Here is a 15,502-nt window from a genome sequence, read left to right on the forward strand (position 1 = left end):
ATATGCACTAGCTCTTGGAGAATGAGAACATTCAGTACTGGCGTTCCTTCCCTTCTCCTGCCTTTGAACAACCTGTCAAAGGCTGACCTTAATAGGTGATTTTATGGAGCTAAGTTAAAATCCTTAACCAAAATACATCTTTCTGGAAAAAAAACAAGGCACAGACTATAGAGTTTCAAACTGAGTAACTGCACTATTACAAAAACAATTTGTTGGGAAATAACACTATTAGCGTAGACACAGATTATTTAGAAGGCCAAGGAATGTAATAAACTGGGAAAAGACACTAGGATGTGAGCAGAGCTTTGGGAAAGCAAATGCAAGTAGCTCCCTAAAAAGAAGCTGTGTTCATGGAATAATTATCTCTTTGTTCAAAATCTCATTGTCTTTGTAGTTCTGTCCCTTTACCTCATAATTACATCTTAGTGGGCTTACTGATTTCACTAGGCACATGAAGTGAAATATTTGTTTGCTGTTTCCAATTACATATATATTATAATTTGCATATATCTATAGTCTACCCTATTTATCACTGTCTTTGCCTCTATCGCTGTTAGTAAACCAATGTATATTCTGATGTGATGCATTCTGGCCTCCAGTTCAAATGTACCCCTAAATATTGTACTAAAATAGTCCCGTGGTTTTGAGCCATGTATATACAGAATACAATTATGTATAAGTAGTTGTCAAAAATTGCTGACATACCATCTGACTTATTTCTTTGGCATGCATGGCTATATTCATAGTGCACATTTAACTGTATTCAAATGTGAAGGAACAAAAGGGGAGAACATATATATAAAACATATTCTCTAATCCTTATTAGAGAATAAAAGTATATTTTGTATAATTCTATTAGAAATGACTTCTGAATCATTTGTAATGGTATCATTTCTCAGAAATATTTCTTAAACCATAGTAGCAAAATGGAGGGTAGAAACTGCAGGCAATGGAATAATAATACAATGTCATAAAGATTTCAGCAGCAAAAAACCTCTATTGAGGGGAAACAATTAAAGAATATGTCAACTAGTTAAGATATATATGCCACCATATTCATAAAATAATTTATCTACTGCCCATTTGTCAGTATATACTTATTAAGGAATTACACGACAAAAATATGTAATTTTTGTACCACTTGTAATTTACACAATTTGTGTAAATTTGTGTAATTTACACAAATACAAAATAACATTCACATCAAAATTTCATATGTGAAAAAGTAGGAATGGACTCTTTAACCAAGGTTTGTGATTATGGTACAAATAATACATAATAGGTTTTACAGGGTAATATTAGCTAATCTATTTTTTTTAATCGAGAGAATGGTATACAACAGGGTGTCAAACTGCCGGCCCATGGGCCGGATGTGTCATGGTGAAACCGTGCCCATCCCATTGCTGGCAATGGAAAAAAAGTCACAATACATCTCGACATGTCACATGACGTTGTGAGTTTGACACCCCTGGTATACAATTTCCTGATAAGAATATTCAGGGCAAACAAAATGCTACTTATTTAGCTAGCAACTAAATAACTGGGTAATTAGAATGACAACATTTAAATCATTCACTTTCTTAATCCTAGTTTAGAATGAGCCCCTTAATTTTCCATTTACACTGGAAGAAACATGTCCTTCAATGAAAATGTGAGCTTTTCTTCCAAAGCATATAAGTGATTATTTTGTATTGTTTAAGAATGTGACAGAAGAATGGCAGAAGATTTTAAAGCTTTCCTGCAAGGTGATCGGTAACCAGACATATACTATTTCCTTTTAAAAGTCATATTTAAATGGCAACTGATTTCATTTCTAGACCTAAAATAACATAAAATAGATAAACAGCAGAAAATAACCATGTTGGGAATAAAAACTGAGGCAATTAATGAACTAATAAAAATAAAGTATAGCATTTTATTTGTTGTTTAGAAAAGGTAAATAATGTATAAGCATTATTTTATTTATTATTTCTTCAAGCATTCTTATTCATTAACTTGTCCCTTTCCTTCTCCTTTTAGCTAAATCTATTTGTATTTTAAGTTGTTACTAAAATTATCTGTCTTTTGCACTCTAAGACCTGGGTCACAACCTTACTTAGAGGGAGGAAATAGTCATCAGGTCACTGACTGGTCAAATGAAAAGGATTTGAAATGCTTCAGCACTCAGGATTTATTCTTCCAAATATCTGCCTTATGCTATAAAATATGTCAACATTCTTTTTTCTCTTCTATTTATTTATGTGGGTATAGAAAATTTAGCAAAGTTTCAGTGATGAAGGCATAACATTAAAACCTTAAACAATTGATATATTGCCACATTTATGTGATCAGATGAATACTAAAAAATTTAGTCTTTAAAAAAATTATAAATTAATATGAATTCAATAGGTATTTGTTCTTTAAAAATGTCTAATAGTGAATCCAAAAAGTCATCAGAATTCTTGTAGAGTCCCATTGGATTCAGTATAAACATGTTCAGTTTATAAAAATATGCTAGATAATAGACAAAGATAACTGTTTAGGCTAAAGTTTAGAGGAATGTATAAATATTATGAGCATAGAATATTGAACAGTCAGTTGCCCAAACTCTTCTATAACCAGCTAAAATAAATCTATAAGCAATAAAGAATAATAAAAGAAAATGGCACACATTCTTCTTAGCTTTCATTGGCTGGTCAGTTGAAGCTACAGGAGTGAGGGAGTGATTTAGGCTCATGTTTATATATTGAGAACTATATTGGTTTGCTCTTTCATTGAAAGACACAAGTTGAAAATCATAGTCAACAATGAAGATTGAGATTCATTGCTGAGTCAAGTGTTACCTACCCAGGCATCCTTCCTTTCATTCCCTACAGTTAATAATACTGTGTGCTTTTAATTGCTTAGTTAAGCACTTAAGACTGGTTAAAAATATAGCAGAGTGATGGAGACAAAGATATTTTCTTACCTGACATTGCTAATCTATATCTCCTTCTTTCCTGCCAAAAGGTTCCCCTCATTCCATTTTCTTGTTTATTTGAGGATAATTTACTTGCTGGGAACATGCATTTAGTGTGCACGAATGGAGGCTGATTCACCCACTAATAATCCAACCAGAAATCCACAGCTAATGTAGATGTTGCTGGATCTAGTTACTGCCTTGTTTGGGTGAAATGAGATGCATAGATCTGAAGCCACATGGTGCTGAAATATAAGTGACTTCAGAAATCTTTTCAGCTGGACATAAGAAAAAGCATGCTGCTTGCCAGATAAATAATTATATTGTAGTTTTAAAATTATTTATGATGTGGAAATTAAAGATTAATAGACTTAAACCTAATGTTGTGTGAAATTTGTATTCTATGTGTGTTGTACTTCTTTGTTCAGAGAAATTGTCAAATGTAAATGTCTGTACTATCTGTCATAGATAGTTCCATTAAAAGATTGAACTATGAGTTTGTCAAATACCAAAATTATATTGCTGTATTTGTTGAGCTTTGCAAGTAGTTTGCCTTTTTTTCTTGAATTGGATTGGGCTCCGATAACAATTGGGAATCGGCAAAGTTGGTTCAATATGAGAAATAATGAAGAGCTTTAAGGATGCTTCAGCAACTGTTCATGCAGTCACATACTAAGCCAGTTGAATTTCTAGTCATTCAAGAGCATTGCCACCTCAGATCATTGCAGTAGTCTAGCTCTGAAAGTTACCTAAACTATATCTCTCTTCTCCCAAGTAGACTACATTATCAACTGAAACTGACTGCATCAGCACTATATCTAGAAAGATCCATATAATGTGTATCTGTTTCTTAAGTGAGAGTGGAACCTGATCCAGAGGATATGTATCTGAACCCTGAAGTTCAACTTCTGGTATAAATACAAACCTTATCTTGCCTGAATTCAGATTTAGCTTACTCTTCCATACCAGTCCCTTACAACCAGAAGACAAAAGGAGGAGGGGTATTTGGATATGTTATCTCTGAACTTGCAGAAAAGAAAGTTATAGCAGAATGTTGATGACACTAGCAACAAATGTTCCTTCGTATTAATCCTTATGTTATTATGGCAGTATAAGAATCCTTCCAACCTTCACTACTTTGTTGAGTAGCTATTTGCTATTTCATATCTCTACATAGAAGAATGACTATTATTCAAAATCAAGATATTCTACAAATGGAATGAGAAAAGAATTAAGATATAGCATTTCATACAGCAGATAATAAAAAACACATATTAGAAAGTTAATTAAAATAGCTTTTACTATGCAGTCTTATTTGATCACTTCTAATGTTTTATATTATGTTGGTTTTTTTATCGTAATAAAGGTTGACTGATTGATTGACTGAATGTTTCATGAAAATGCTTGATTGTTATTTTAATCTGATGCTATCGTTTTACACTATTTCATTCTTCACCGTTATTTCTATTTCTTTCTCTTTCTTTCTTTCTTTCTTTCTTTCTTTCTTTCTTTCTTTCTTTCTTTCTTTCTCTGTTTCAATTTCTACTTGTTATTCATAAGGACATTAGAAATTGAGATACAGGATTTACCTTAATAACTACCACCCCCTCCCTTTTTAAACAATGAGAAAGCAGACAATTTCAACGATGTAACTGAAACTTCAACAAATGCATGTAAGGTCTCTACTGTCTTACAACTTTTCAGAGCAGTTCTATTGTGAACTGGGTTTGCACTTTGCTAGCAAAGCAGCTCTGACCCATGGAGAGCACTCCTTCAGATCAACACTGCCTCAGGCTTTGCTGAGTTCTCCAAGAAGTCTTACATTTCAGGCATCAAGTTGAATTTCTTCTGGAGATGATTAACCCAAACCCATGACAGATTTTTTCCAAGATATCTAACTCTTTATGTTTATTTTATCCTGGCTCTTTTTGGATGTACTGGACACAAGTAACCTACTCATTTTACATGTTAAAGGACTGGTGGAGAGCCATTAATTCCTTAAAATTTTCAGTGCACAATTCTGTGAGCTCACATTAGATAATAAGAAACAAGCTATAGGATTATGATACTTGAAAGATTCCTTTCTATCTTGAAAGCTTTTTAAAAACATTTTTAATAATCAGGAGACAGTGATCTTAAGCATTATAGAAACACATAAACTGTAATAATAATTAGTGAGATATTACACCAGCCAGTTAAATAATGCTGCATCTAAGTTTAGAATCAAACAAAAAGTCTATTATGGTTTCCAAAAGCTAATATTATTTCATAGTGTTGGTGAATCAACTTTAAATGAAATTAATTTTGAAGAGTCATAAACAGGCTATATTTTTAGAGGAATTATGAATGTGACAAAAGTCTATTGCTTTTTGATGTAATAGAAATATCAGACTATGGCATAATCTTTGTTTCAGATAACCTGAACATTAGTTAGAGCTACACTGTATATTCTCCAGACCTTTATATTTCTCTCTCTCTCTCATTCTCTCTAGGAGAAGAAGACACAGAGCCTGGGAGCCGAGTCAAGAGAGTAACCAGTCTGGAGTCCTTACATTCCCACAAGCAATCCAAGTCTAGCCTCTCTTGAATTCCATTAATTCTAGTGGCAATTTAGTGTTGACTGTTAGTTGACTAGATTCTTGGGTATAGGCTTCAGCAATAAATAATCTTAACTGGAACTTAATGTGTGATCCTGATTCTTCATGCCTGACTCTGTCTCTCTGTGTGTCTCTGTCTCTGTGTCTCTGTCTCTGTCTCTCTCTGTCTCTCTGATTTAGTTAAAATCTCTTTGATTTAGTTAAAATCAATTCATGAACCTTTTATTGCAACTCAGATTCATATTACATTCTGATTATATAACACAAATGGAATTTAGAAAAATTGAGGAATGCGCGAAAGCTACTGATAATATGCATATATTCCAAATTTTATTCAAGCTATATATCATATGTATTTGGGGGAGATTATATGGAAACTATTTCTGTGGACTATATATTTCAAAATAGAGAGTTTAGGATTCTAATTGTTTTAGAAAATAATAATAAATTGCAACTCTTAGTTCAAAAGAAATGCAGGCCGGTTCCAATATAATATCCAAAATGAAAGGGCTAACCTGAAAGCACTTTCTAATTTACCATTAATTCATATACTGACTGTATAAATAGGAATTTTTTCCTTCTTCCAATGAATGTGGAATCTTTAGTTTGGTTTCATTTTTCTAAAAATGCATAATTGGTTAAGCTAGGAAGTTATTGTAAAGGATGTTCTGGCAGTACACATATGTGAGCACACACAAGCTTCATGGGCTCCTCCTGCATGCTTTTCTTCGGACATGACTGTATAAGGACTAGAAGCATCCACATCTATTTTTAAATTAATTAGATTTCTCTCTAACAACCAAATTTAAAGAATACAAGTTGGTTGTATTTAGGATTTTATAAACAAGTGAAAATAATGTTTGATCCAGACCTTTTAAAATAATAGTTCAAATTAGCCAAAATTCATCCAATTAGTTTAAAACTCAAGCATAAGACCAAAGCTATCAAAGCCAAAATATTATGATAACACCATGTTTCCATACAAATCAAGCACTGATGTACAAAGGTATAAAAACAGAACTTCTGACAAAATCTAGAGGTGAAGTTTCAGATGAAGTAGCAAGAGCACTGGTAAGAGGGCGAAACATGAGGTTTCGTTATATGAGATCATTATGTTTCTTTTATTGTATGAATATCTGGCAAAAATATGGGATTCTTATAATTCATATGATGTGCACATTTTGCACCACACCCCATGTGGTAGTTTTGCTATCTTACTATATACAGTGTAACAGTGTAAGATAAACACTGCAGAAGTATGACTTGGCATTTATCTCTAGTTATTATTGAGCCACAGGGGCATTATTTCAAGAACTGTGTGTGTGTTGCTAAAGTAGAAGAAGGGTTTGTCAGAAGTGCTTGTGTGTGTGTGTGTGTGTGTGTGTGTGTAAACGAGAGGGAGAGAGAAAGACAGACAATGGAAAATACTTCCTCATTCTAATAAATGAACAATGCTCTCATTCTAATAAATGAACAATGCTGCATAATATGGTATGTCATACAAATGTTCATATTCATTGACACTCATGCTATATGTATTTATTTAACTTTTAGGATTATGTACCAAATAACCTCTAATCCTCCCCACTAAATAAATAAAAAAAATCCTTGAAAGGGCTATGCAAAAATTGTATTTCCAATATGTCCTTTTATAACAGAGCCTTTTTTCTACATTCTTTCAATTCATTAAAGTTGAGACCCCCTTTTTAAAAAATATGTAGTTTATTTATCAATTTGTTTTAAAAGATACATGAAGGGCTGCCAGAGTAGTTTATAGACAATGTAGAACAATACAACATAAAGATACATACACAATAAATTAGATCCATAACAGAAAAAGCCATGCTTATAGACATTCCCCTTCCAAAATCAATGGCAAAGTCATAGTTAACAATGATCACTGATTTAATTGGAGTTACTTATAAGCATGTCTAATTCTAGATCCAACTAATTAAAAACTAATCAGATCAGCTATAGTTAAGCAACACTAATACTACACAGATATATTGTAAGCATGTATTGTAATGCCTCAAGCAATAGAAGGTACTAGCCAATCATACAGAGTCAGTGTACTACAAATGGAAAATCCTCATCTTATTTGCCACCATCTACCTAACTGCTGAAAGCAAAAGGAAATGCAAAAAAAAAGGAATTAAAAAAGCAGCTTAATGTTCTTTAAAATGTTTGCATAATTAATAAAATATAGCAACAATGGACAAAGTCTTTATCTTCTGTTCAAGGAAAAACAAAAGATAAGAAAAAAAAGGAGAGAAATAAAATTAACCCTTGGAAAGAAAATAATAAAATTAGGATGTTCTAGTCATGATAATTAAATGAGTGATGTGGGACAGACATATATATATACTTTTCTTATTCAGTAAAGATGGAAACATTTTCTTTATCTACTGGTGTAAGACATTTTATGTCTTGTATTGTTCTCAGAATCTGTTCACCTTCCTGCAGTATTACATGCATCCATGTGATTGATACTTCATTCGGAGAAAACAAGGTTCTAACAATTTCCCTTGTTAAATATTTTTTTTTACCATAACATTGAGATCAGTTATATTCATATAAAAATAAATGGGAAAAGGTGAACCACTGTGCAGTAGCTCATTTACAGTTCAAGGATCAAGGAACTGAAATATCTTTCCACAACAAAATAGGAATTTAATTGTTAAAATGAGGCAATATTAGCTGTTCATTTTATTTTTCAGTATTATTTTAATAGTATAGGAATAATTTTATTTCTTCGTATGATATACATTATTAGATGCTGAATATTTAAATCCAGAAAATATACAATATAAAAATATGTTTAATTAAATAACTTAGTCGTATGTTTTTACCACAGCATCAAAAGCATTTTCACACATGGTTGCCAATTAGAAGTCCTTTATTTCTCTTCTAGATTATGCTAGGATTAGTTATACTACTGATAAATGTTGTATCAGTTAAAGAGACAAAAGAAGAATCTCTCAGATGTCTTATGATTTTTCATTATGGTGATATATTCCAGTTTAACAAAACCTTTAAAAAAATCTAATTGTTTCACTTCCTAGGGCATAGCCTTTCCAAACTAGCAATCCTTTTAACAGATAACATATGTGTACTTGCTCATGATGTTAAATTCCACTCTGTATTTCTAACTTTCAAGAAATAAAGGAAATATATTTTGAATGAAGCTCTCTCTTCAATGGGTCTCCTGAAATATTACAATTTAAAATTTTCACCGGAACATTTTATGTACCTGTATACCTGCATCATTAGCAGATTTAAATTGTATGCATTAAAGCTTTTCTTTCTGTTAACTAAAGCAAAGTATTTTAAGAAAATTGATCAAAATATTGGTATGACTTTTATAATTTGGAATATTTGATCAAAAGATAAATAGAATGAAATTTCTTTGCCTACCTTCAAAGTAACCAATTTTTTTAGTCTGTGGCTTCTTTGGTGGTTTCACGGGGGGATGTTTATTTTCATTGTTTTTGAACAACGCCAGTCGCACAGCTGGGTCTAGACGACAAGAACAAGTTAAAATCAAAAGGTCAGATCTTGCTCATTCATTCCTTGAAAGAAGTATTCGCCTTTTAGCCATTTATTAAGAGAAACAGAATATCCTTGTAGGTTTTACATTAGGAAGGAAAATATACTATTTCTAACATTAAAGAGTTAAAGTTAAAACACCTCAATTTTGATCATATATCTTAAAACAACTATTGTGTAATTTGGCTACTATACACAAAATTGCTGTCATAAAACTATAATAAAAAGCCTACTTGAGTTAATAGTTGAATGTTCTGGTTTGAACATATATTTTCTACTAAGTTAAAAAAAATGCAAAATATACACTCAACTACAGATGTTCCTACCCTCATTTACAAATAAAATAAAATAAATAAAAATAAATAAAAATAAAATAAAATAGTGGAACTTTCTCTCATGTAAGTAGGAATGGTATTATAACCTAAGGAAATTAAGTAATTAATGTTCTACTATGTTGAATCAAGAGTCTAATTTGAGATTAAAAATCTAAATATGTTATGATCTGATGCTAAAGCTAAAGAAACAATCCAATGGAAAAGACTACTTTGCACTGTCACTTTATTTGTGTTCATGCACAGAGACTTTCCAAAATACTGAGCTTTCCTCTCAATGTTAGTTGGGGTTATCCAACTAGCTGGGATGCTGAAAAATAGGAGAACTACATGATGAATGATCCATTATCTATGGCAATCTATACCTTTTTTGTTTTTATACCACTTCTCCACCAGAGTTGGAAATAGTTCAACCATGGCGCAATAAGTTTATGAATCAGAGTTTTTAAAAAGCTTCTTCTTCACATCTTTAACCTGAGGTTAACTTGAAATAGTTCCTGCTCCTTTTCCCAATCCAACTTCAAAATTATTCTGACTGAATTAGTGGAATTCAGAGGGTAAAAAATAAAATATGTCGCTACTACTAATAATAGATCTTTAAGGTCAAAGAGGTGCTTGATTATTTTATCTCTACCATATTTAAAGAATATTTGACATTTTGCCAATATTCTTGGTTAGAAATGTTCTAGTATGATGCCAACAACTTTTCTATTATCTCTTACAAGAGAAAAATAGCTGGATTGGACAGCAGTAGATGAATAAATCACAGTACAAATTTCGTTTGATTAAACTGTGACCATAACGTATTTAACTATTTGAATAAACATTCATCACTCTCATGGATTAAAGGAGAACAGCTTTCTGAGCCACTACCTAATAGCACTGGTCCACATGCATACATTCAACCATCAGATAAATACAACTTGTATGGAAAGCAAACCCAGGAGTCCTTTCTTTTGATAAAGCCACATTTATATTTTTTGATATAATTTTATATCATTTATATTATATTTTTTGAATTTAATTTTCCTTCAAGTAAGTTTTCAGACATTGATAAATATATACTGAGTAAAATAATATGGCATGCAGGTGGTCTTGGTCACTGATTTTATTTTGCACTCAAGTTAGTACTCTGTTTTCAGTGTGAATAACTGCTTTATTTCTCATGGAATTTAAGATACGTTGTCAAAAGTATATATAATATCAACAAACTATGAGTATTTAATTTAAATTATAACTTGTCAATCCTTAGAGCTGCCAAGCAAATTTATTGTTTTGAGGTAAAGGGGATGTTCTTTATTTTATATCCACATAAAAGATTTAATCTACTAATTCCTGCTATGCTTCTACAACTATCATTATACCAGAGACTGGAACAATAAGTTAAGTCTCCCCAATGATTTAGTGAATACAATGATATAAAAATGAATATTTAAAATGCTGGTTTTATTTTGGTTTGTTTCTTGAAAGAAGTTTAGTCCATAGAAAATATTAAAATATGTTTTAAAAAACAGAAGAAAATCTAAAACTAGCTTCTGAAGCCTGAAATGCACAAAACTCCTAGAAAGAAAACTATGAATTAAGAAACAGCATATCATTTACATATTTTGCAAATGGTTACTGCATAAGTATCTGTTTTGTCCTTATCCATTTTGGGGGAACTTGCCACCAGTTAGGATTTCTGTGACATAAACATATATGCTCATGAATCAAGATGTACCATATGTATAATTTCCCACCAGAAATTATATTTTGTACTGGAAATGTTTTAATGGGAGATAAAAGGATATAATCCTGAGAAAGTCTAAACAAAACCAGTAGAAATTAACACTTAGTTACTAATTGATTGGAGTGGAAATTATAGCTGTCTAGTTTAATGAGAAAAGACTAGAAGCTGAGATAGGGAGTTTCAGTATTTGTCACCTCTTACATTATATTGGGCACAGCTAGGTATATGAATTATCAATCTAAATCTAATTTTGTTGAAAATGTTAACTTACACAGATGCTCTGCAAAGTATTAAAAACACCCAACCACAAGTATCTGCTTTTGTTTTTGTTTAATTTCACTTAATATGTTCATTTTGTAAGAATCCTTTGTGTGTATGTTCCCATCCATTAAAGTCCATGTCAATGGTGAGTCTATCACAACCCCATGGACAATGTTCCTCCAGGCCTTCCTGTCCTCTACCATCTTCTGGAGTCCATTTAAGCTCACACCTACTGCTTCAGTGACTCCATCCAGCCACCTCATAATCTTCCTCTCCCAGGTCCAGCTGTACCACTCCTTCATATATACATAGTTTATGTGCATACAGAGATACACATATACTAGACATGTCAAACTCACGACATCACATGATGTCATGCAACGTATCGGGACTGTTTTGCCATTGCCGGCAATGGGGTGGGTGTATGATGCATCTGGCCCATGGGCCAGCAGTTTGACACCCCTGACATATACACAAATGGCTAAATATATTTATATTATTCTTTATTAACTGTTAGACTATTATTGAATTCTTAATAATATATGAACTATTGTTGTCACTACTTTAATATTTGTAAATTGCCTAAGTAAGTCTATAAAGGCTGAAATGGAAAAAACATAAATACATATATAAATAGGTCCTAAACTTCTTTTACATTCTTAGGTATAATTCCCATTACCATGACTATTGGTTTTTCTAGCTACGGCTAATGAGATGTAAACTTTCTCATTCTTGCATTAAGTTACTGGTAGATAGAAAAAATCTATTTTGAATTGAGATATCTTTGTTTTGCTATTTTTTTTTTCAGAAAAAAACCCCAGGATTTGGAGGTCTTCCAGTCCAACCCCATGCGCAAGCCAGAGACCATATAACATTTCAGACAAGTGGTTGTCCAATCTTTTCTTAATGCTCTCCAGTGATGAATCACCCATAACTTCTGCAAGCTGTTCCACTGATTAACTGTTCTAACTGTCAGGAAATTTCTCCTTAGTTCTAGGTTATATCTAAGCCAAAACCTGTTCAGACCTGATATTACCTGATACATATTATTAAGATTTCATTTTTAGCCGTTTATATAAAAATATAATAATGAAGACTACATTACCACTCTCCTATTTTTGTTGAGATTTTTTTAAAAAAAAATACAAATCAAGCTTATTTATTTGTTTACAGTTTTTCATAAGTACTTAAATACTTTATGTATTATTAGTCAGTAATCATTTTAACATGCCTTGCATGATGAGTTTGTAATATGGGTGAGACTACAATTCAGTAAATAGTTATTTGATCTGCATTTAAATGTGAACCCATAATTTCTAGACAACTCGTGTCTGATGCTCTTTCACTGTTCTGCTACAGCTGGCCTCTATTTTTATATTAATTACATTCTCATCTACTTGGGAATTCTTTTTAGTAGGCAAACATATAAGAAAAGTATTTTCAGTATTGTTAATATTAAACCCCTTAATATTAGAAGCCCCTTTCTAGATGACAAAAACAAAATCACTGACTTTGATATTCTTTAAGAAAAAATATTTATGACTTTGGATTAGTCACTAGTTACATAAAACAGATCACATGTGGAGAAAAGATGATACATTCCAATGATATGTGGGCCACCAAGTTGAACATATGTGAAAGAAAACATATGTTTTCTAAATAGTGTGATATTACAGGGCAGAAGGCCATGAGAATCACTATTTTTTATGCAGCCTTTTATGCAGCCTTTATGTCACATGGTCAAGATTTAAATAACATTTCTGATAGGTATAAAACCTGATCATAAAATAGTACTGGGAATACATCTTAAATTCCTCCCCCACCTGCCAAATATTTTCATATAGTTAATACATTGGTGATTACTGTATACACTAGCGGTAATGGATTACATATTAAAGTGTTAAATGAGGATCTTCAGCTTTGGTATATGTCAGTTACAAAAGGTATATAAAATGTCATTCTGGCATTGTTTGAATTCAGATAAATTCATTCTCAGCATAGACATATTTATTTCAGCCTACTCTAATCTTGTAGAAAGCTTACCCTAGATTATTACTATTATGGAGAAAATATATCCATGTGGTTGCTAGAAGTTAAAAATGACTTGATGTCACATAATCCATCAATCACTCTAAATAAACACTCACACAGAATAACCATTGTGATACAAGGACTCAGTATAAATAAATGATTTTCATGCCAGTGGGAGTGAGAGGTCCTAATATGTTACACTTGTTACTAAATTTGAAAAGGAAGCAGTGAAACTAAGTTATAACCTATATATAACAAGGGCAAGGTAGTCAAGACAAGTCTCTCCAGGAGTTAACTGAAAGCAATCCTTCCAGAGAAAGAACTTCAAATCAAACTTGGAAGATGGATAAGTCAATCGCTTCTTCATAATTGCCAAGAAGACTCTATGCATATGATTGTAAGATTCAGGGGAGTTTGGGTGTCAGATGGAAAGATCTCCAGTTGGGAAGGCATTTCTTTGGATACTGGGGAACAGTGAATGATATAGCCAGATAAAAGCAGATAGGAAATCTAGTCACCAATGGAATCAGTATTGAAACATGAATTCTTTCATTTATGAGGACACAAATAATTGGAATGTAGAATATGAAAGACATTAAACAAGAAGTCTTGAAAATATCAAAATAGAAATGAAGTGGATATCATCAAGTGAACTGGAATGGGCCATTTTAAATATTACATGATAAAGAAAAGTAGTAATGATAGTTTGCTATAACCCAATAAATGACAAGATTAGTGGATATCCAATAAATATTAATATTGACAAGTCTGTGTAACTATAGTAAATTGCAGGAGATGAGTATTACAAAAATCTGGAAAAACTGTACAACTAAAAGTTAGGAAAATAGAGGAACATAGAATTACAAGTAGATTTGGATTAGAAAAATAAAATAATGCTGGAAATAACTTTATTAAGTATTTTGTGGTTGTTCATCTCCTTCAGATAACATAAATGAACATTCTAAACTTGGTTATCATTGGATGAACAATACTGGAATCAAATTAACTAAATAACAGAAAATCAAAGAGGTGCAATTCAATCAGCCAAGATATTTCTAGGTACAATTTGTGGAGCTGAACATGATTTACTAGTGTTACATATACAGTTTAAATAGAAAATTAAAGAGATTGGGTATTATCAGAATACCTTAATGAACGGTGTGGAAGAATTTGGTTAGAATATATACTTAGTGAATGAAAAGATTCGGTAAGTTAATTTATACAAAAGAGATCTTGAAAAATTATGGGAAGACAAGCAACACTAGACAACATTGTCTACAGTAATCAGAATAGGCAGCATACAATAGATTAAACAAACAGCATGAAAAAACTGGATTTCAAAAAATCCAAATGGTTTTCAGGACACATCTGGAATATGATTATAAATCATTCCCTGTGATTTATAAATTATTTCCTGATTTCTTTCCAGACAACTGATGGACCCCCTCCCCCAAAAAACAGCTTTTCATGGTGTAGAAGGAGAAAGGAATAGAACAATTTGCAGAAACATATAACAGTCAGAAAACACTGAGCAGAGGTCAAGATGATGAGCTTTTATCTGTATAGTCACTTGAGGGTTGGCCAACCTGAGTTAGTAAACACTTGAAATTAGAATTTAACAGAACTAACATCCAACATTTTCCAATTATAGTATAAATAAATAGTATAGTATAAAAAGCAGAATAATTTAAGGAAATGTTTTATAGGCACTTGCTTTATAGGAACAAAATATTAGAACACATTTCTACATGAATGCATATGGTCAGGAGATTGATATGAATATTATTAATATGAACCATTTCCATAACCCTATTAAAGCAATAACAGATAACACATGAAGAAATATAATGATCTGGCATAAGAATTGTTTATTCTTTTAAAAATACTCATTATGGAAAGGTTAGTATTGTATTTCATTCATTCATCATTAACATAATAAGGCCATTCGATCCCATTGTGACTTTGGAGATGTACAATATTAAAACAATTTTAAAATATAGACAAAAAACTGACAAGTATCCTAAACAAAATAACAACAACAAAAAAGACCCACACAAATCTCTAACAA

The 15,502-nt window shown here is 31.8% G+C and overlaps 1 protein-coding gene across 1 annotated transcript in view; it reads right to left on the reverse strand.

Moving 5' to 3' along the window:
• The window catches only part of LRRIQ1 (leucine rich repeats and IQ motif containing 1), a 103,192-nt gene that overhangs the window by 24,825 nt on the left and 62,865 nt on the right, over positions 1 to 15,502 (reverse strand). The window contains exon 23 of the mRNA XM_029284535.1: positions 8,950 to 9,051. Coding sequence (XP_029140368.1) covers positions 8,950 to 9,051 — 102 coding nt within the window. The remainder of the gene's footprint in view (positions 1 to 8,949; positions 9,052 to 15,502) is intronic.

This window comes from Protobothrops mucrosquamatus, unplaced genomic scaffold (genome assembly GCF_001527695.2).
Source record: "Protobothrops mucrosquamatus isolate PMUCROS unplaced genomic scaffold, P.Mucros_1.0 scaffold700, whole genome shotgun sequence".
Lineage (NCBI taxonomy): Eukaryota > Metazoa > Chordata > Lepidosauria > Squamata > Viperidae > Protobothrops > Protobothrops mucrosquamatus.